General features: G+C 47.7%; 1 protein-coding gene across 10 annotated transcripts in view; it reads left to right on the top strand.

The window, feature by feature from the left end:
• The window catches only part of FMNL2 (formin like 2), a 113,869-nt gene that overhangs the window by 77,944 nt on the left and 13,023 nt on the right, over positions 1-22,902 (top strand). For 3 of the 10 annotated variants that reach the window (XM_072931775.1, XM_072931777.1, XM_072931774.1), the window contains exons 6-17: positions 574-726; positions 7,124-7,232; positions 9,029-9,105; positions 11,310-11,442; positions 13,000-13,074; positions 16,300-16,410; positions 17,746-17,895; positions 18,390-18,491; positions 18,883-19,192; positions 19,925-20,107; positions 21,047-21,067; positions 22,440-22,564. In XM_072931775.1, the coding sequence (XP_072787876.1) occupies positions 574-726; positions 7,124-7,232; positions 9,029-9,105; positions 11,310-11,442; positions 13,000-13,074; positions 16,300-16,410; positions 17,746-17,895; positions 18,390-18,491; positions 18,883-19,192; positions 19,925-20,107; positions 21,047-21,067; positions 22,440-22,564 (1,549 nt within the window). The remainder of the gene's footprint in view (positions 1-573; positions 727-7,123; positions 7,233-9,028; positions 9,106-11,309; positions 11,443-12,999; positions 13,075-16,299; positions 16,411-17,745; positions 17,896-18,389; positions 18,492-18,882; positions 19,193-19,924; positions 20,108-21,046; positions 21,068-22,439; positions 22,565-22,902) is intronic. The other 7 variants (XM_072931781.1, XM_041717279.2, XM_041717278.2 and 4 more) reach the window with 3 other exon arrangements.

Below are 22,902 nucleotides of genomic sequence, written 5' to 3' on the forward strand. Positions count from 1 at the left end.
ACTTGGGGACAAGGGCCACTGGTGGCCTTGGCAAGGCTGGGAATGGTTGAATTCCATGGTCTTGGAGGGCTTTTCCTAACCTGAATGAACCTGTTGTGGAATTTCCTTCCCCGTGTGAAGCTCATCCTGTTTCTCTGGACTTTCCCGTGTCCCTCCAGCACCACAACTCTCCTTTCCCATCATTATTCCACCTGTTGGGCTCACAAGGCTGGGAATGGTTGAATTCCATGGTCTTGGAGGGCTTTTCCCAACCTGAATGAACCTGTTGTGGAATTTCCTTCCCCGTGTGAAGCTCATCCTGTTTCCCTGGACTTTTCCGTGTCACTCCAGCACCACAACTCTCCTTTCCCATCATTATTCCACCTGTTGGGCTCACAGAACCTTGGAATTGTTTGGGTGGGAAGGGACCTTCCCAGTGCTGGGGGATCACGTGGATTTGATGGGCTTGGAGAGCTTTTCCTTTGTTTGGTCCCGTTTGGCTTTGTCCTGTGATGCTGAGATTCCACCCAAACCTGCGGCGGGAGGGAAAACTCTCCCGCCTAACCCGGCCTTGGAATTCCCGTTTCCTTGCAGGTTTGACTTCGAAAGCCTGGAGAACAGCGTGGAGAGCTCCATGGACAAGTCCAAGCCCTGGAGCCGCTCCATCGAGGACCTGCACAGGGGCAGCAATCTGCCCTCTCCCGTGGGGAACAGCATCTCCCGCTCCGGCCGGCACTCCACGCTGCGGTACGGATCTGGGATGGGACTGTGGGACAGCTTCTCCCTCCAGGATATCCCTAAGTGCCCTCTGAGCCCGGCAGAGCCAAGGAATTGCTGCTCTGAGGTGGAAGGAGCCTCTCAGGGGCAGGAAGCACTTCCCAGGGCAGGAAGAGCTGAGGACGCGTTTCCTCTGCTCCAAAATGTCGCCCAACGTTCCCATGGACACGTGGAAGTTGGGGCTCCCACCCTGTGGCCTCTCTCTTCCAGCAGCACATTCCTTCTGGGCTGTCATGAATGGGATGTTGGATTCCTTGGGATATTGAATTCTTTGGGATATTGAATTCTTTGGGATATTGGATTCTTTGGGATATTGGATTCTTTGGGATATTGAGTTCCTTGGGATATTGGATTCCTTGGGATATTGGATTCTTTGGGATATTGGATTCCTTGGGATATTGGATTCCTTGGGATATTGGATTCTTTGGGATATTGAGTTCCTTGGGATATTGGATTCCTTGGGATATTGGATTCTTTGGGATATTGGATTCCTTGGGATATTGGATTCTTTGGGATATTGGATTCCTTGGGATATTGGATTCCTTGGGATATTGGATTCTTTGGGATATTGGATTCTTTGGGATATTGGATTCTTTGGGATATTGGATTCCTTGGGATATTGGATTCCTTGGGATATTGGATTCCTTGGGATATTGAATTCCTTGGGATATTGAATTCCTTGGGATATTGAATTCCTTGGATATTGAATTCCTTGAGATATTGAATTTCTTGGGATATTGGATTCTTTGGGATATTGGATTATTTGGGATATTGGATTCATTGGGATGTTGGATTCCTTGGGATATTGGATTCTTTGGGATATTGGATTCTTTGGGATATTGGATGCCTTGGGATATTGGATTCTTTGGGATATTGGATTCTTTGGGATATTGGATTCCTTGGGATATTGGATTCTTTGGGATATTGGATTCTTTGGGATATTGGATTCCTTGGGCTATTGAATTCCTTGGGATATTGAATTCCTTGGATATTGAATTCCTTGAGATATTGAATTTCTTGGGATATTGGATTCTTTGGGATATTGGATTCTTTGGGATATTGGATTCTTTGGGATATTGGATTCTTTGGGATATTGGATTCCTTGGGATATTGGATTCCTTGGGATATTGGATTCCTTGGGATATTGGATTCTTTCTTTTGGATATTGAATTTCTTGGGATATTGGATTCTTTGGGATATTAGATTCTTTGGGATATTGGATTCCTTGGGATATTGGATTCCTTGGGATATTGGATTCTTTCTTTTGGATATTGAATTCCTTGGGATATTGGATTCTTTGGGATATTGGATTCCTTGGGATATTGGATTCTTTGGGATACTGGATTCTTTGGAGAGGCCACTTCCCTCCCCCAAACCTGCTGTCACCCTCTCACCATTCCACACTTGACTACCAAGTCTCTCCTTCCCAGCATTCCTTTTTTTAGGTTTTATTTATGGAAAAGGCAGGATCACTTTCCAGAACTGGGTGACAGTCACCTCTCTTCATTCCTTGGATGTCCCACTCCAGCCACCAGTGCTGTTCCTCAGGATGCAGCTCAGAGCGCTGGATCCTTTGGGATTTTTTTTTTTTTTTGGCTTTTATGGAGTTTTGCTCCATAATCCTGTGAGCATAGCAGAGCCCAAAGGTGGAGTCACTTCCAGCCTTTCCCTTCCAGCAGAGGTGGTTTTGGTGTGCCAGGCAGTGACCTTGTTGGGTGGCTCCAAACCTTGGAAGATTTAATTCCCAACCCTCAGGCAGTGCAGAGGAGGAGAGCTCTGGGGAAGAAACGCAGCTGTGGGGTGCAGCAGTTAATTTAGGGTATTTTTTAGTTAATTTAGGGTATTTTTTAGTGGTTTTGGTGTTCTTTGCTCCTGAAGTGCCCTGCCAGAAGTGGCAATCCAGAGCGGGATTTTGGCAGAGAGAGGGAAACAGCTGGCAGGGAAGCAAGAGCTGAGTTCTCCTTATCGTGGTGCAAATAGTTGTGTTTGATACCTAAACTTAGAGCTTTTAGTCCTCAGCTCTGTTATTTCCCCTTTTTTGTTATAAATAGAGACTTTGCTCATGGCCAAAACTGCCACGGAAATGGGACCTGACAGAGTTTTCCAGCCAAAATTTTCCTTCTGTCTGCAGAGCCATCTTAGTACTGGGACAGCATTTTTGGATTGAATTTTTGAGTAGTTTTTTTTGGTTTTTTTTTTAAATCCATGTTTTAAAATCTGCATTTTTAATATTCTTTTAAATAGGTATTTTATATTTTTTAAAGTGTGTTTTTTAAAAGTATGCAGTTTTTTAAAGGTCTGTTTTTAAAAATGTATTTTTTCAATAGCTGGGGATTATGTGTGTTCGAAAAAAGCTGAAAGCTAAAGGTAGGTGAGAGATTTCTAAGAAGGGAGGGATTTTTTATCATTCTAATTTTGAATTTTAATTTTTATGATTAGTAAATACCGGTGAGCTGAAGGAGAAACCTTTCCTCAGAACAAGGCACGTGCTCAGCTGAGGAGAGGGTACAGGGTGGTTTTTTTGGGTGAAACCAGGAAGTTCTGCCTCATTTCTGGGTGATAAATGAGATTTTTTGAGATGTGGGCTGGAAGATTTGGAGGAGAAGGGAGAAGGCTGAGAAGATTATGCCAGGATAATGGAAAATTCGGGAGCTGGGCTGGGTGGGCAGAGCTGTGTCCGAGCTCCAGGACCTTCCCTCCCTCATTCCAGCCCCAGCTGCTCCTCTCAGTGCTAAAGCTGCCAATTCCCTGCTCCCTGTTTCCCTGGCAACTGAGAGGGGATTTTTCCTAAAGAGGAGGCACAGGGATTTGGGAAAGCGACACCAAAATGAGGGCAGGAGGATGAAAAAGGGGGAAGAACCTTTGGGGATTTCGTTGCTGCTTTTTTGGGAGAAGGAGCTTTGCTTTTCTGCTGTCAGATAAATATTAATGCAGGCTTTGCAGAGGCCCAGTCCATTAGAAATTCCCTTTCTTCTGAGGAAAATACTGGAGTTTTCATGTGGATTGAACTAAGAAACTTTAGTGTCGAGTCTGTGAGGAGAGAAGGATCCAGGCAAACCCAGAAATGGGCTTTGATAATTGGGTTTAATTTGACACGGTTTTGGGAGCTGCAGTCTCTGAATTTGGGCTTTGCCAGTGACACTTTCACTGCTCAGGGGATTGGGGAAATTGTCCTTTTGTCAGATCCTTCCTAATGTACCAGAACTCTTTGTGAGCAGCTCCAGGAGATCACAGAAACCCCAAACTGCTGGGACGAGCCAAAACCTTCCTTTCTGAAGGAAATTTTTGCTGTCAGTTGATAAAAACCCCAGAGTTTCCATCCCACCACCAGCAAAATCACAGGGATGGAACCCAAACCCCCCCAGCCCTGATGAACTTCAGCTTCTCACCTCTGTGAGACCCACCCTGGGCTGCTCTCCTGGGAGCCAGGGGAGAACAGGATGTTTTTAGCAGCTAAAAGGGTGAAAATGATGGGAGAAATCAGCTGTGATTTGTATTAAATTGGGGCATTCAAAGTCTGCACCACTGGACTGGGCATGTCCTGGAATTCCAGGAGGATTTGGAATCTAATTCCAACCTTCCTCCCACTGTCCCAGGGTGCTCCAAGCCCTGTCCAACCTGGCCTTGGACACCTCCAGGGATCCAGGAGCAGCCCCAGCTGCTCTGGGAATTCCAGCCCTGCCAGGAATTCCCAATTCCCAATCTCCCACCCATCCCTGCCTGGATCCTTCCCTTCCTTCTCCAGGGGAACATTCCCGGGGCTCTGAGCTCTGCCTGGATCCTTCCCTTCTCCAGGGGAACATTCCCGGGGCTCTGAGCTCTGCCTGGATCCTTCCCTTCTCCAGGGGAACATTCCCGGGGCTCTGAGCTCTGCCTGGATCCTTCCCTTCTCCAGGGGAACATTCCCGGGGCTCTGAGCTCTGCCTGGATCCTTCCCTTCTCCAGGGGAACATTCCCGGGGCTCTGAGCTCTGCCTGGATCCTTCCCTTCTCCAGGGGAACATTCCCGGGGCTCTGAGCTCTGCCTGGATCCTTCCCTTCTCCAGGGGAACATTCCCAGCTCTCCTAGTTTGCCCTGGGGAGGTTTAGGAGGGACATCTCAGCTTGGGAAGGTCCCATCCAAGTGGTTGGACCCAGGCTGAAATTCCAGGCAGATCAGACTCAGTGCTGGATGTGCTGGAATATCTTTGCTTCCCAATTCTGTTTTTCCAAGCACCTGGAAATACCAAAATCTGGATTTAAGGCAATTTTTATTGTTTATTCCCCCTATTTCTTAGAGCCAACAGAACTGGTGGATGCTTCAATTCTGAAATTTAGGGATTCACCAGGCACTGAGGAAATTAATTTTCTTCCAACAGTGGCGTGATAAAAATCTCATTAATCTGATTTAAAATGTATGGAAAATAATTCTGCAGCCCTTCATAATTTAAATCTGAGATCCACCATTTTAGGAACCATCTCTGTGGGACTAAAAATACTTTAATTCTTTTTTTTCACATTTTTTGGGATGAATGTGGGGGATTGGCAGGTCCGGGCAGCACTGGAGGTGCTCCCACCCTTCCCAGTTCAGATTCCCAGTTTGGGGTCACTCAGGACTGGGGAAGGGACATTTGGGACAGGAGGGCACAGAGCTGATCCAGGGGGATGTGGGACAGCCCTGGCAGCCCCATTCCCACCAGGAACATCCCAAATATCCAGAGCTTGGGGCCAGCAGCCTCCTCCTGTGCTGCTCCCAAAATTGAGCTCCAGTGCTCCAACCCCTCCAGACTAACAACTAAATATAATATGACTAAACTCCTTTCTAATGATACATTCTTTTATTACTTAAAATTTATTTTATGATTATTTTAATTAATATATATTAAATGTTTATGATTTAATATATTTATATTATTTAAACTACTTATTACAGATACTTTAAACATTAGTTAATATGGAGTGCTGATCTCAAACTGGGTCACATCTCCCAAAAATCCTGCAGTGCCCTGAGCTGATGGATTCATTCATATTTATGGATGGGAAAAAAAACCCAATGAAAAAACTCCTTTGATAGAATCCTGCTTTGGATTTGGGGATTCTTTTCATCTCAGCAGGGCTGGGAAGGAAAAGCCCAGGGGAGGGATTGTGGAAATCTGGGAATTGTGGGCAGGGTGGGCACAGGGAGCACCCAGCCCTGGTGGGGGACCTTGTTCCTCTTGGTTTGTGCATTTAAAAAGCAGGAATTTGCAGGGATGAGCTGGAAGTCACAATAAATTGGTGTGGTGTTCCCTATTCCTGATTTTATAATGGATTTAAACAGGGAATTTTCAGCCAAGAAGCATAAAACACTGCAGTGGTATTCCCTGTTCCTGTTTTTATTGTGGATTTGAACAGGGAATTTTCAGGGATGAGCCAAGAAATATGAGAAACTGGTGTGATATTCTCTGTTCCTGCTTTTATCATGGATTTAAACCAGGAATTTTCAGGGATGAGCCAAGAAATGAGAATAAACCAGTGTGGTATTCCCTGTTCCTGCTTTTATTGTGTATTTAAACAGTGAATTTTCAGGGATGAGCTGGGAAGTCACAATTAACTAGTGTGGTATTCCCTGTTCCTGCTTTTATTGTGGATTTAAACGGGGAATTTTCAGGGATGGGCCAAGAAATGAGAATAAACCAATGTGGTATTCCCTGTTCCTGCATTTATTGTGCATTTAAACTGTGAATTTTCAGGGATGAGCTGGGAAATCACAATAAACTGGTGTTTTATTCCCCATCCTTGACTTTTTTGTGGATTTAAACAAGGAATTTTCAGGGATGAGCCAGGAAATGACAATAACCAATGCAGTATTCCTATTCCAATGTAATATTTCCACCGATGCTTTCTGCTTGTCTGGAAAACTCCTGCGTCCTCCCCCGGTGGGGGGATATTCCCTTTCCTGTGGCAGCACATTTCTCTCCCTCTCAGGATTTTTCATAGAGGAGCACAGAGAGAAGAAAGAGAAAATAATTTCTATTTCTGCTCCTTGTTTTCCCATGTGGAATGTGTTTGGAGAATTGTTTCCCTGGGGTGATTGCTTGGTTGGATTCTGGTGAGGATTGTTTGAGCCTGGTGGCCAATCCAACCCACCTGGGGCTGGACAGAGAGAGAGGCATGAGTTGGGAGTTAGAAAATGTAGGTTTGTAGTTTTAGTATGTCCTTTATATAGCATATTAATATATTTTAGCATAGTTATAATAAATAAATAATTCAGCCTTCTGAACTGAGTCAGACATGGTAATTTTTTTCCCATTGAGTTCACCTGCATTTCCAATACTTTCCTTTCTTGTCCCTGCATAAAGCCAGTGCCGTGGCTGATGGAAAATGGGATTTTTGTGCTTTTTTGGCAGGTACAACACCCTGCCCAGCCGCAGGACCCTGAAGAACTCACGGTTAGTGAGCAAGAAGGACGATGTGCACGTGTGCATCATGTGCCTGCGGGCCATCATGAACTACCAGGTAATTCCTGCAGTTTCTGCCTGCTGCCAGCGGGATGGGAGATTTTGAGGGAAAAATTTGTGAGAATATTGGAATTCTCATAAAATCGGAATGAATGGGACACAATGAAGTTGTTTAGGGATTTAGGGAAAGGGCAGTAAGAGCCTGGATGTGATGGGCAAGCTCCTGTTCATTAGATATGCAGCTAATTGGGTTATAATTAGTCTGGAGTTTAGGTGTATTATTATAAGTTATAAAGGAAATAATGTATTATTATTATTTTATATAAACAGGGAGGTGGGATTGATGAGAAGCTTTTAGAGGTGGGATTGGTGAGAAGCTTTTATAGGTGGGATTGGTGAGAAGTTTTCAGAGAGGTGGGATTGGTGAGAAGCTTTTATAGGTGGGATTGGTGAGAAGTTTTCAGAGAGGTGGGATTGGTGAGAAGCTTTTATAGGTGGGATTGGTGAGAAGTTTTCAGAGAGGTGGGATTGGTGAGAAGCTTTTATAGGTGGGATTGGTGAGAAGCTTTCAGGAAGGTGGGATTGGTGAGAAGCTTTTAGAGAGGTGGGATTGGTGAGAAGCTTTTAGAGGTGGGATTGGTGAGAAGTTTCAGGGAGGTGGGATTGGTGAGAAGCTTTTAGAGGTGGGATTGATGAGAAGCTTTAAGAGGTGGGATTGGTGAGAAGCTTTTAGTGGTGGGATTGGTGAGAAGATTTCAGGGAGTTGGGATTGGTGAGAAGCTTTTAGAGAGGTGGGATTGGTGAGAAGCTTTCAGAGAGGTGGGATTGGTGAGAAGCTTTAAGAGGTGGGATTGGTGAGAAGCTGGGATTGGTGAGAAGATTTCAGATGTGGGATTGGTGAGAAGCTTTAAGAGGTGGGATTGGTGAGAAGTTTCAGGGAGGTGGGATTTGTAAGAAGTTTTTAGGTGGGATTGGTGAGAAGTTTCAGGGAGGTGGGATTTGTAAGAAGTTTTTAGGTGGGATTGGTGAGAAGTTTCAGGGAGGTGGGATTTGTAAGAAGTTTTTAGGTGGGATTGGTGAGAAGTTTCAGGGAGGTGGGATTTGTAAGAAGTTTTTAGGTGGGATTGGTGAGAAGTTTCAGGGAGTTGGGATTGGTGAGAAGCTTTCAGAGGTGGGATTGGTGAGGAGTTTCAGGGAGTTGGGATTTGTAAGAAGCTTTTAGAGAGGTGGGATTGGTGAGAAGCTTTCAGGGAGGTGGGATTGGTGAGAAGCTGGGATTGGTGAGAAGCTTTTAGAGAGGTGGGATTGGTGAGAAGATTTCAGGGAGGTGGGATTGGTGAGAAGCTTTTAGGGGTGGGATTGGTGAGAAGTTTCAGGGAGGTGGGATTGGTGAGAAGCTTTAAGAGGTGGGATTGGTGAGAAGCTTTTAGAGAGGTGGAATTGGTGAGAAGCTTTTAGTGGTGGGATTGGTGAGAAGCTTTTAGAGAGGTGGGATTGGTGAGAAGATTTCAGGGAGGTGGGATTTGTGAGAAGCTTTTAGTGGTGGGATTGTTGAGAAGCTTTTAGAGAGGTGGGATTGGTGAGAAGCTTTCAGGGAGTTGGGATTTGTAAGAAGCTTTTAGAGAGGTGGGATTGGTGAGAAGCTTTTAGAGAGGTGGGATTGGTGAGAAGCTTTCAGAGGTGGGATTGGTGAGAAGTTTCAGGGAGGTGGGATTGGTGAGAAGTTTCAGGGAGGTGGGATTGGTGAGCAGAAGCTGTCAGGGAGGTGGGATTGGTAAACAGAAGCTCTCAGGAAGTTGGGGTTGGTGGGATTTTGGGGTCAGACTGAGGCAGGATTGTCCCTTCTCTCTCCAGTACGGATTCAACATGGTCATGTCCCATCCTCATGCCGTCAATGAGATTGCACTGAGCCTGAACAACAAGAACCCCAGGTAGGCTCCTCTTGCTGCTCGGGTTGGACAAGCAGGTGAGTAAAGAGGGCTTGGAAAGGGCTTCCAGAGGGGGATTTGGAGGAGAAACCAGGCTTTGCTCTGGATCAGGTGGAATCTGGAATGGTGCAGATGAACCAGCACTGCGTGTCTGATTCCAGGGCTTTTGGAAGCTCTGAAAGTTCAGAAGTTCTCCAGATTTAATTGTGGCTTAAGGCTGAAGGAGGGGGGACTTAGGTGGGACATTGGGAAGGAATTCCTGGCTGGGATGGAATTCCCAGAAAAACTGTGGCTGGCCCTGGATCCCTGGAAATGTCCAAGACCAGGCTGGGAGAGTGGAAGGTGTCTCTGCCCGTGGGCAGGCGTGGCACTGGATCATCTTTAACCAAAACCATTCTGGAATTTTAGGATTCAGCAGAAATTTGGCTGCTGGAGCCCTTCTGCTCTGTTGCAGTGCAGGGAAACCCCAGTGGCAATCAGCAGCTTCATGTGGGATTTTCCTGAAGAGAGGGAGAATCTTCTTTAGGGAATGTTATCCAAGATCCTTAGCCTGGAATTTTTCTGGGAGAGGGTTTGAATTCTGTTCTGGGTCAGGTTGCAGCCACAGCCAGGATGCTGTAATTGCTCAGTGGAACTGCTGGTGATTCCATGTCCCTCCTGTCCCACACATCCCTGTGATCCCTCCTCCAGCAGATCCTGGAGTTCTGAACCTTGGCAGGTCAAACCAGCCCAGCTCTGACACAGAGATGTTTCCAAGGAAAAGGAGCTGATAACCTCACTGGATGTGTATTCCCAGTCTGGACTGAGGCTGGGAGCAGGAATCTTCTGAGGGAAGCAGCTTCTTCCTTCATTATTTTATTCAGCCCCAAATCAGCAAGCCAAGAAATGTGAAGTTCATTGTTTTTGTAATTTTTATCATAATTTTTAATCATCATTATTTTTTATCATCATTTTTTATCATCATTATTTTTTATCATTTTCCAGTGGCTGGAAATCAGGGGAGAACCCAAGTTTTCACTTTTGGAAGAAGCGGGTTATTTCTATTTTGGTGGATAAAAGAACTGCTTTGAAATGTGACTGGAATAAGCTGAGGACTAACCCTGCTCAGAACCCAAACTGTTTGTTTTAACCCCGTGGGAGCTGCTGGGGAGCCCTGAGATTTGGGAGCCCAGGGGAAGCAGCAGCTCCAGGGAACTCTGCTCACTCCAGAGGTGTGGGCAGCACTGGAAACTCCAATCCCAGAGATCTCCATCCCCTCCCCTCAGAGGGAACATTGCAGCAAATCCCCACCACAGCTCCTTGATCCTGAAAAAAAGCCTTGCAAGTTCTTCTTGTGACAGGAGGAAAAAAAAAAAACAAAAAAAGCAACAAACCCTTGAGGAGGCAGAATTGAACATTCCATTTAAAATTTCCTAGGGAAGTGACCATTTTTTCTGGTTTCCAAAGATAACCTTGATCCTTTGAGAGCCCACAAGGTATTTCTTGTTCTGTAACATCTGCTTTGAGTCTCTGCTTGAGCATGGGACTAATTTTTTTCCTGTGTGTGCATGGTTTGCCTCTGCTCAGAGCTCAGCTGCCCAGAAAGTCTTTTGTTTTCCAGGAATCCTGGAAGGAAATACTGTGGATTATTTCCATGAGGGTTACACCGAGTTTGCTGCATGTTTTTCCCTCAGTGATCTCCTTTTCTCTCTGCTTCACTGCTGAAAATCAGCTCAAATTCCTGATTTTTAAGGAGAAGGACGTGCTCCAACAGCCTGTGTTCCTGCAGTGAATTGTGTGTGTGTGTGGGGCTATAAATACAAATTATCACAGGGAATAATTCAGATTTGTGTCAGGGAAACTGCAGATTGGAATTTTAAGCTGTTCCATTAAAAACTGGCCTCCGAGGAAGGCGGTTGGGGGTGCAAAGCTGCTCCTCCAGGTGTGTGCAGGGAATTCCCTGGCTGCCTTTGCCAGGGTTCCTCCAGTGCCTTTCTGCTTGAGTTTCCAACTCGGGATTTCAATCCCTGCATGGTTTGAGAAGCTTTAAACAAGAGGGGGGGAGCTGCATGATGGCAGGAGAGGTGAAATTCCCCGGAGCAGCACCGTGCACCTTGCAGGGACATTCATTCCCAGGGCTGAGAGCACACGGGGCGAGGCTGCAGCTCCCACCCTGTCCCCGGCAGGACCAGGAGCTGTCCCTCAGTGTCCCTTTTTTCTCTCCACAGGACAAAAGCCCTGGTCCTGGAGCTCCTGGCAGCCGTTTGCCTGGTCCGAGGGGGCCACGAGATCATTTTGTCTGCGTTTGATAACTTCAAGGAGGTTGGTGGAGCAAACTTGGCTGGCCCCACTTCTCTTAGGGTGGATTGGAGCCTGCTCATCCAGCTGAATTCCCTGCAGGAAGGGTTTTCCATCAGTGCACGTGTCCCCTGGAGCACCCTGGTGTCCATTCCATGGTCCCTGTGTTGATGCAGAAGAGATTCTTCCAGTAATTTGAATTATTATTAATTCCAACAATTCCAGCGCCTTTTATTCCCAGCATCTCCCAGGGTAGGCAGACTGCTGGAATGGGATATCACAGCTGAGTGTATCTCAAATAATAAAAACCTACAACAAAATAAATGCTCCTCAACACAGAACAACAATCCAAACAAATGTCTTTAAAAAACAATTCAAAAAACTTCTAAAAAAAACAAATCAAAAACTCAAAAAACCCCTCACAGCTCTCCGTGTAACCCCTCAACAAAATAATTCCACAAAAGTAATAACAACAAAACTCACCAAAAAAAACCACATTTCAAGTATAAAAAAATTAAACATATAACAAAATATTACCTGAAATCTACAAAAAATACACAAATTGTTATCCCAAATGCCAAAAAACCCACTGTACAAATCAGTACTGTTCCAAATATAAAACAAATAAAAACCTTTTATCATAAAAGATGTTCCCCAACAAGTAAAACAATTATATAAAAATACAAATATTAATAATCATTCAACTACTGGAAATAATAATAAGTCAAATTACTGGAATGATATTATCCATCTTTTCTATATTTATGGAAAAGAATTGTAATTCCAACAATTCCAGCATCTCCCAGGGCAGGCAGACTGCTGGAATGGGATATCCCAGCTGAGCTTATCTCAACCTTATCTCAAATAATAAAAACCTACAACAAAATAAACGCTCCTCAACACAGAACAACAGTCCAAACAAATGCACTTCCCAGCATGGGCTATCACCCAGCAGAGCTGCTGGGTTGTTTTAGTACAAAAATATTCCAGAAAAATGGGATAGGGGAGGGGAGGTGTGCTCGTGGCGTCTCTGGGTGGGAAATCAGCTGGAATTTACAAATAAACCCAGGATTCAGGTGCTTTGGGAAAAAAAACCTCAGAACTGAGGAGCTTTTCTGAAGGTGTCCACGACTTTGAAGAATACAATGTGTTTTGCTCCAAGGCAAGAAGAAATGCCAAGAAAATAAATTGGGATACAGCTCATCCAGACAGCTTTTGGAAGGTCACTCTGGAATTCTGATTGTTGCACTGATTTATTTTCACTCCTCCTTCAGCCAGGGATAATTTTCTCTTTTTTCCCCTCCCTGTCATTTGGGTTTCTCCCTAATTACAGAGAAAAGTCAGCTCTGAGCTGTGGCACAGCCTGGTGCAACTCTGCTCCTTCCACTCATGGATAAGATCCAATTTTTTAAGGAGAAAAGAGATAAAAGGAGTTCTTTGGTAATTACAGATGCACAGGAGTTGTGCCTGGCTCCTCAGCCTCACGCTGCAGGTGCCCACATGGAATTATTTCTGATATTTTAACGAGAGGAAACCTGGCTGGAGAGGGTCTGAACAAGCAGATAAAGTGTGTTTGGAATGATTTTTGGGGCTGACCCCAGGTGTGCTGCTGCTTTTCAGGTGTGTGGGGAGAAGCAGCGCTTCGAGAAGCTCATGGAGCATTTCCGGAACGAGGACAACAACATTGACTTCATGGTGAGTGGGATTTTCCAGAAACTTCTGGGTTTTCCATCATTTTCTTTCCATGGCCCTGCTGTCTCAGGCAGAGCTGTAGCTGCAGGGAGGGTGTTGCTTTCAGGGCTGATGGCAAAAATCTCCCAAATCTGAGGGTTTAAGGTCTTTGCTGAAGGGTGAGAAACAATTCCTAATTTAATCAGGAAAAATCTCCCTTGAATTCTTGCTCAGTGCTTGGATCCGATGTGGGTCCGTTCCGAGAAGGATTTCCCACCCCAGCACTGGAATTCTGAGGCCTCTGTTGCACTTTGGATCAATATAATCATAACTATTATATATTATATATATAATATAATATAATATAATATAATATAATATAATATAATATAATATAATATAATATAATATAATATAATATAATATAATATAATATAATATAATATAATAATTTTATTTAATATTTAAATAATAATTATGAATATATTAAATGATATATTAACTACTGTATGAAATGCATAAGTAAACAATACAAATATATTAAATAACAAATGTTTATGATGTAGTATTAATTAATTATAAAATAATTATAGAATGAATTATAAGTTATAAAATAACATATAATTATAAAGGAATTTAGTCATATTATATTTAGTTATTAGTCTGGAGTTTAGTAGTTACTAGCTTTGTGTAAGAGGCCTTTTTCTGCCAAAAAATCAGGTGTTGGAGCACCAGTGAGGTGATTCCTGGGGGCTTTGAACGCTCCAGGAATGTTTCCAGGACAGGATCACAGCCCTGAGGGCCAACAGGTTAAACATGGTGTGAAGGAGGCAGGCTAGCAAATTCCTTGGATTAAAAAAAAAAAAGGAGGAAATTACATGATCCTTGCATTTCCCCTCAAGGCACCCAGCCTGGAGTTTCAGATTTATCCCATTCATTTTTCCTCTGAGCCCTGGGGACAGATCCCAGGGAAGTGGCCAAATTCCAGTGCCAAACTGGTGATCCAGGGGGTGCCTTCAGTTCCTTCTTCCCACCAAATGACCCAGAATCGTGGAGTCTCCTGGAGGCTTTCCTGCAGGAAAATCAGATTGCTCAAATCCTCAGGTTCCTCCTGGAAATCTGGGAGGGATCCTGGTGGATGTTGGGATGCTGCAGGATGGGGTTTTATCCATGAGAAACCCAGCAAAGATGAGGGAAATTCCTTCCTGGAGCAGCTCCCAGAGAGGATCCTGAGAGGCCTGGGGGTACCTGGGCACAGCAAGGTGTGGCAAGGGAAGGAAAATTGTTTGGATTTGTACCCCAATTCCTGCCACTCCAGACACCCCATACCCTGGAGAGCCTTTGCCTTGCCCTGGCTGGCTTGGGATGTGTGTGGATGCCAATCCCTGGGATCTGCTCCTTGTTCATCTTGGGAAATGTGCTGTGGGCAAGCAGCAAAGGTCTTTTTGTGCAAGTTCCCTTTCCTAAACTGGGGCTTCCAGGCCTGGATTAACCTCACTTTTACAGGCCCAGGTGAGTGTCCCTTTCCCAGCTGTTTAAAACAAGGCCCAGGTGAATCCGCCTTTTCCCGGCTGTTTAAACTCAAACCCAGATGAATCTCACTTTTCCAGGCTGTTTAAAACCAGGCCCAGATCACCCTCACTTCTATAGGCCCAGATTAATCTCACTTTTCCAGCTGTTTTAAAGTGGGCCCAGATTAATCTCCCATTTCCAGGCTGTTTAGAACCAGGCCCAGATTAATCCCATTTTCCCAGGCTGTTTAAACCGAGGCCTAGGTGAATCTCCCTTTTCCAGGCTGTTTAAATCCAAGCCCAGGTGAATCTCCCTTTTCCTGGTTGTTTAAACCCAGGCCCAGATGAATCTCCCTTTTCCAGGCTTTTTAAACCCAGGCCCAGATAAATCTCCCTTTCCCAGGCTGTTTAAACTCAGGCCCAGGTGAATCTGCCTTTTCCAGGCTGTTTAAACTCAAACCCAGATTAATCCCATTTTCCCAGGCTGTTTAAACCCAGGCCTAGGTGAATCTCCCTTTTCCAGGCTTTTTAAACCCAGGCCCAGGTGAATCTCCCTTTGCCAGGCTTTTTAAACCCAGGCCCAGATTAATCCCATTTTCCCAGGCTGTTTAAACCGAGGTCTAGGTGAATCTCTCTTTTCTTGGCTGTTTAAACCCAAGCCCAGATGGAATTTTCCTTTTCCAGGCTGTTTAAAACCAGGCCCAGATAAATCTCCCTTTTCCAGGCTGTTTAAACCTAGGCCCAGATGAATCTCCCTTTTCCAGGCTGTTTAAACCCAAGCCCAGGTGAATCTCCCTTTTCTTGGCTGTTTAAGCCCAGGCCCAGATGAATCTCCTTTTTCCAGGCTGTTTAAGCCCAGAACTGTTTTTTCAGAGCCTGCCCTGGCCTGGGCAGCGTTCCTGCTCTGGGGAGGTGACTCTGCAGACAGGATTTAATTCCTGGAATGCTCATTCCCCATCATCCCAGCAGACCAAAATTCCCTGAGCCCAGTTCAGGACAGCAGCTGATGGTTTTCCCTTGGAGGAACCCCAGGGAAATGTGCTGAGCCCAGCCTGGGCATCCTGTCCCAGTGCTGGTGCCACAGATCCCATTCCAGCTCTTCCTGGGGATACCTGGCGCTGGGGATTTGTGGAGGAATTTTGAATAAGTTAAGAGATGTGATTTCTGGGTTGCTTTAGATGATGCAATTTGTTTTTCTTATCTTCTGCAAAAGAAAGAAAGGTCGGTTCACATCTTCACCACACGGCTCATAAGGTCACAAAACCTCTAACTATAGGAACTTTTAAAGATTTATTAACCAATAAAGCATTACTAACAAAGATATTTAAATTTTTAACTTAGTCTGTAAATATTTCATCTTATGAATTCATGTTATAGTGTAACCTTTCTTGATCATATTGTAACACGCAAACCTACAATGCTATCTTCTAAACTTATTTACCTTTGTAACTATTTCATTTTTTTTTCTGTATCTTAAACTCTAAAACACTAAACTTTCTTCTTCTTAATTTAATGTGTCTCTCCTTTAAACTATAAATCTACATTCTCACTTCTATCGCTTCAGAGTGACAGAAGATCACTCTGAAGACAGAAGTTCATTTCAAAGATCAAATCCTGTGTTTATTTCTCAGATAAAATCCCATATTTAACTCTGAATTTTGGCTGACAAGCCCAAGGTTCTGAGAACTGCCTACATTTCAAGTTCCAGCCCCTGGGCTCAGCTGGGGTGTCCTTGCAGGTGGCCTGCATGCAGTTCATCAACATCGTGGTGCACTCCGTGGAGGACATGAACTTCCGAGTGCACCTCCAGTACGAGTTCACCAAGCTGGGCCTGGACGAGTACCTGGATGTGAGTCTGGGGCTGCTCCCATTCCAATCCCTCCTTCCCAATCCCCCCTTCCCAATTCCCCCTTCCTAATCTCCCATTCCCAATCCCCCTTTCCCAATCCCCCTTTCCCAATGCCCCCTTCCCAATGCCCCCTTCCCAATCCCCTCTTTCCCAATGCCCCCTTCCTAATCTCCCATTCCCAATCCCCTCTTTCCCAATTCCCATTCCCCCCTTCCCGATCCCCTCCTTCCCAATCCCCCCTTCCCAGTCCCCAATCCCCCATCCCCAATCCCCCATCCCCAGTCCCCCATCCCCAATCCCCCATCCCCAATCCCCCCTTTCCCATTCCCCCTTTCCCAATCCTCCATTCCCATTCCCCCATCCCCAATCCGCCATTCTCAATCCCCCCATTCCCAATCCCCATTCTCAGTCCCCCCATTCCCAATCCCCCCATTCCCAATCCCCCTTTCCCAATCCCCCATTCCCAATCCCCCTCACCCCGCAGCTTCTGGGCTGTCCCACAGCTGGAGGGGCCGTGGCCAGCAGGGCAGGGCTGCAGCGGCTGCAATTACAGCCTGGAGCTAAATGTGGAGCCTGATAACAAAGGGAGGATGAACCACAGCCATCCACCCTGCCCTGCCACGTCCCCCAGCTCCAGCCACGGGGCTCCCTCCTGCTCCAGGCTGGAGAAGTCTCCTCTGGGATTCTCTGCTGTCTGGCTGTCAGCTGCTTCTTTGTTCCCCTTCTCTATTTTCCATGGCATCCCAGAATCTTTTGGGTTGGAAGGGACCCTAAAGAGTTTCTCAATCCCCCCTGCCACATGCAGGGACCCTTCTGCTGTCCCAGGCTGCTCCAAGCCCCTCCAGCCTGTCCTGGGACACTTCCAGGGACTGGGGCAGCCACAGCCTCTCCAGGCAGCATTTTCCCCCTGTCCTCGAGAGCACATCCATGGAAACCCTGCTGCTGTTGCCTTGTCCCTGCAGATTCCAGCTCAGTGTCCACCAGGAGAGGGATTTGGGGTCTGTGGGATGTGTTTGGACAGGGCTGCACTGGCCATGGGTGTGTTTGGGGTCTGGGAGTGGCTCTGGGGACTCCATGGGGACCAGGCAGAGCCTTTCCCAGCAAACAGAGGAAATCATGGAATGGTTTGGGCTGGAAGGGACCCTAAAGCTCCCATTTTGTGGGCAGGGAAGCTGTCACATCCCCTGGAGGGACAGAGGATAAGGCCCTGCCTAACTGAGCTGGGGGTGTTTGGGGTCCAGAGGGTTTCCCTGGGTGGTGGAGGTGCCCTGAGCTGTGCCAGGGCTTGCTGTCACCGGTGTCCCCTGTGTCCCCTGTGTCCCCTGGGCCCTGCAGAAGCTGAAGCACACGGAGAGTGACAAGCTGCAGGTGCAGATCCAGGCCTACCTGGACAACGTGTTCGACGTGGGGGCTCTGCTGGAGGACGCGGAGACCAAGAACGCAGCCCTGGAAAGGGTGGAAGAACTGGAAGAAAACCTTTCCCACGTGAGTGCCCACGCTGCCACCTCCATTCTGGGATGGCACAGCCCAGTATGGGGGGAGGCTCGCTGGGAAAAAGCCTTGGGATCCCTGGGATCTGAGCTGAGAAAGAATCAGACACTGGCTGTGCTTCCAAGGAGGATTCACCTGGCACAGGGAGCCTCTGCTCAGGTGTTGCAGCTGGAAGAGCTGATTTCCATGGAAAACTTCAACTCCTCAGCAGAGCAGGCCCAAAATAGGGGGGAAAAAACATCCTGGCTGTGCTTTAAACAACCCCTGCCACAGGCAGGGACAGTTTCCACTATCCCAGGTTGCTCCAAACCCATTCCAACCTGATGTCTCCCATCTCAGGCAGGAGTCTGTTCTCTTTCCAAGGAAAGGCTTCGGGGTCTCCTGCAATATCAATAATTTATCCATTTATCCAAGATGGATACCTCTTATTTTGATGGATAAACCCCCAGGTTTCCAGTTCTTTAATCCATTTCTCTTTTGCTGGGTAGTTATCTGAAAAACTCCAGGATACGGAGAACGAAGCCATGGCCAAGATTGTGGAACTGGAAAAGCAACTGATGCAAAGGAACAAAGAACTGGACGTGATCAGGGTGAGTGGGACAGGGAAGCCCTGGGTGGATTCAGGATGCAGGGAATGGAGATCACGGATCTGGGGCAGGGGAATCCTCTTGGTTTCCCAGTATTGAGCCCTGGGCAGGTTACAGGTGGAATTGTTTATGTGTGCCCTCAAAGGATGGACAGAAATCCCTTTGCATGTGCCAGGAATCACTGAGTGAGGTGGGTGCATCTCATTCCCCAGGTCTGGAGCATTCCAGGTGGGAGTTTTGGGCCTGTGGAGATCCCAAAGGGTGGGAGAATCCAGAATTTATCTGTGGGGGGCTGTCCTGGCCATGTGCAGCACAATCCCCTCTGTGGGTCAGGCTGTTCTGATCCTGCCCTTGGAATTCTGGATGCACATCCCCTGCTCCTGTGTCGTTCCAGGAGATCTACAAGGATGCCAACAGCCAGGTTCACACCCTGAGGAAGATGGTGAAGGAGAAGGAGGAAGCCATCCAGCGCCAATCCACGCTGGAGAAGAAGATCCACGAGCTGGAGAAGCAGGGAACCATCAAGATCCAGAAGAAAGGGGATGGGGACATCTCCATCCTTCCTGTGGCCCTGGCCTCCGGGATGGTGCCAGCAGGAGCGGAGGCGGTGCCAGGGAGCTGTGCCACACCTGGAGCTGCCTCCTCAGTGCCACTGCCCCCACCTCCACCCCCCCTGCCCGCCCTGCCGGGCTCACCTGAGGCAGGTGAGGAAGGGGGAGATCCCAGCTGTGGGCACCAAACCTCCCTGGGCAGCTCCAGTGCCTGACCTCCCTTCCCATGGGGAAACTCCTCCTGATGCCCAGTCCTGAGCCATTCCCTGCCCTCCTGTCCCTGTTCCCTGGGAGCTGAGTGTGACCCCCACCTGCTTTTCCATGGGTGGAAAAATGGGTCATTTCTTTCTTGAGGGCACTTCCAGGCGCTGAAGGCCTCTGGTGGCTCCAGTGCCTGACCTCCCTTCCCGTGGGGAAACTCCTCCTGATGCCCAGCCCTGAGCCATTCCCTGTCCTCCTGTCCCTGTTCCCTGGGAGCAGAGCGTGACCCCCACCTGGCTGCCCCCTCCATCAGCTTTTCCATGGGTGGAAAAACAGGTCCCATCTTTCCTGAGGGCACTTCCAGGTGCTGAAGGCCTTTGGTGGCTGGTGGCTCCAGTGTCTGACCTCCCTTCCCGTGGGGAAACTCCTCCTGATGCCCAGTCCTGAGCAATTCCCTGTCCTCCTGTCCCTGTTCCCTGGGAGCAGAGTGTGACCCCCACCTGGCTGCCCCCTCCATCAGCTTTTCCATGGGTGCAAAAATGGGTCCTTTCATTCCTGAGGGCACTTCCAGGCGCTGAAGGCCTCTGGTGGCTCTGGGTGGGGAGAAGACATCACAGGGATGCTGTGGCTCTTTCTTTGTGCCCCTTCCCTCCATGGTAACTCCATTTTCCCTCCATCCCACAGTGCCCAACGGTCCTGTGGCAGTGCCTGTGCCACCTCCACCACCTCCACCTCCTCCTCCTCCTCCTCCTCCTCCTCCTCCTCTCCCGGACGCGGCTCCGGCTCCGCTGCCGCCTCCGCCGCCGCCCTCGGCTCCCCCCCTGCCCGGCACATCGCCCACCGTGGTCTTCAACTCTGGCCTGGCAGGTAAAGCTCCCTGAGAGGAGGGCAGGACACCCCTAAACACACCCACTGTTCCTCACCAGGGTTGGGATGAGCATTTTGGGGTCTCTGAGGTTGCCCAGAGGAGCTGTGGCTGCCCCGTGCATCCCTGGAAGTGTCCAGCGTGGAGCAGCCTGGGATGGGGGAACTGGATAATCCTCGATGTCCCTCCCAGCCCAAACCAGTGTGAGATTTTGGGATTTGTCCACCCAACAATTTGGGGTTGGTCTGGAAGAGTCGGAATCTCCAGTGGAACAAAAGTCACACCGAAAGTGTTTTATAAACAGGGTCGTTTCTGACTTTGACAGAAAATGGGTTTGATTTCTTCTGAGAAGTATCTGTGCAAAATTTGCGATTTTTTTGGTGGGAATTTGGGAAGAAAAGGCAGAATTTGGGGATTTTTTGGAAGGAAGGGCAATCTGCTGCCCATCCTTGCCCGTGTTTTAGTCACTGGCTCCTGCCAGGTGTCTCAGGGAGTGAGTGAGGGCTCACTGCTGTCCCCAGAAATCTCCAGAGCTCGTTACGAGTCCAAAGCAAGAGACTCCCATTAAGAACCTCGTTAAAGACAAAAAAATCAAATTAAATATTCCAGCCTTTAAAGGTTCCTTGGAAGACAAAAAGCATCCTGGATCCGGAGGGTCTCGGGGTGCTTTGTAGGAAAATCCAGCTCCAAAGAGAGGGCTGATCCCTCGGGGTGTGGCCGTGGAGGTGCCTGGGGGCTGCTGAGCTGCAGATCCCATTTCTCAGTGGGAATTCCGAGGGAATGGGACTGGGAGTGGCTTTTCTGGATGCCAGGGGCTGTGCAGGAAGGAGCATTCCCAGGGCAGGAACGCTGTGGGGCCGAGGGGAGTTGGGAAATAACAAATGCTGCTTTTCTGACCTCTCCTAACACTTGTTTCTCTGTTCCTTCTGCTTCCTGCTAAGATGGGCCCATCAAGCTCTTCTGTAGGTTCCTTCCTGCTAAGTATTCCTTATCCTGGCATTCCCTGTGTCCTGGGGGTTCCAGGGGATGGGCAGGGGGAGGTCGGAGCCAACCCTTGGGTTTGGGCACCCAGGGCTCAGGAAGGGAGGAGGAGGAGGAGGAGGAAGGGGAATCTGAAGGGGACCTGAGCTCTGTTACCTTTCCCATGAGGCATTCCTGCCTTCCCTGTCCTGGAATAACCTGGGAGAAGTTAATTATCCATTCCAATGTGTGCACAACTAGGAAATTCCTTTTTCCATGGGTGATCAAAGCTATTCCTTCTTTTCTTTTAGGAATTATTTTAAGTAACCCCATTGATTAAGCAGAGAGCAAAATCCTGTTTAGTGTAGATGAGCACAAGTTGGAGAAATACAATTCCCAAAATACCTACTGGAATATTCTGTGTATTCCCTGTTACCCACTTGGTGTCCAGCACTGCAGGACCGGGGTTATATTTACCAGATTTTTTGGGAAGTAATTCAGGAGCGAAAGGTTGATTGATGGACTTTAATTCATTGATTTTTGTAGCAAGGAAAAATGTTGTGTTCTCATGTAAGGAAAAGGAAATGGGAACTGGATTATGGAAATTATACATATGGCTTCCAGACTGAATGGAATAGGGAGAGGAATGGGATGGGAAAGGCAATAGAAATAGAAATAGAAATAGAAATAGAAATAGAAATAGAAATAGAAATAGAAATAGAAATAGAAATAGAAATAGAAATAGAAATAGAAATAGAAATAGAAATAGAAATAGAAATAGAAATGGAGTTGTTCCCTTGCTCAGTCAGGCCTCATTTCCAGGTTTCATTTTCACAGTGCCTCTGTTTAAATTCCTAATTTCTCCAAAGTTCCCAAATGACCTGAATTTGCTGGATTTGCAGAGCATAGGATTTAAAACCTGGTTTTAAACCCCTGTTAAAGCCCAGTTTTCCTGCAGCTCAGCCCCTTTGGCCTTGAAAGTCAGACCTGCTGAGAGCTGCCCCACTGCAGTTTCCCCAAATCCCATTTCCCAAAGCCTTGGGAACGGGGCATTTTTCCCTTCCCTTGTGACACAGCTCAGAGTGGGCTGGATCCACCCACTCTCCCCCTTTTCCATGGAATTTGGACAGAGCCTGGGAGTTCAGACCACTCCAGGCAGCTCGTGGGGCTTGCAGGGATCCCAGGTTTCCCTTTGGGAGGTTTGCAGAGCCCTGGGGGCTGGGACTCCCCTCTCCAGCAGCCTCTGGAGGTAGAAACACCTTTCCAGGATCCCAGTGGGACAATCAGTTCCTCCCCAGTGCTGGAGCCCACCTGGGGAGCTCTCTGGGGCACTCCCAGGCGGTTCTCCAGGAGCTCCCCCTGTCCTGTCCCCAGCTGTGAAGATCAAGAAGCCCATCAAGACCAAGTTCCGCATGCCCGTGTTCAACTGGGTGGCCCTGAAGCCCAACCAGATCAACGGCACCGTCTTCAACGAGATCGACGACGAGCGCATCCTCGAGGTGCCCCTGCTCCCTCCCCTGCTCCCACAGCCTGGAACCATGGAATGGTGGCCTTGGAAAAGCCTCTCAGACCCCCCAGCCCAGCCCTGCCACATCCACAGGGGGTTAAATCCCTCCAGGCATGGGCCAGGAAGGAAATCGCCAGGATTTCCTAATATCCAGCTGAAGCTCTGCTGGAGCAGCCTGATTCCATTTCCTCTCCTCCTGGCTGCCCCCTCCTGTCAGGGAGCTGTGGGGAGTGGGAATATCCACAGGGATAGGGCACGGCAGTGACCTTGGGACAGGTCCTGGATGCTCCCCCAGATGCTTTAGCCGTGGCTGGGTGAGGCACCAGTGCT

This window comes from Taeniopygia guttata, chromosome 7 (assembly GCF_048771995.1).
Source record: "Taeniopygia guttata chromosome 7, bTaeGut7.mat, whole genome shotgun sequence".
Classification (NCBI taxonomy): domain Eukaryota; kingdom Metazoa; phylum Chordata; class Aves; order Passeriformes; family Estrildidae; genus Taeniopygia; species Taeniopygia guttata.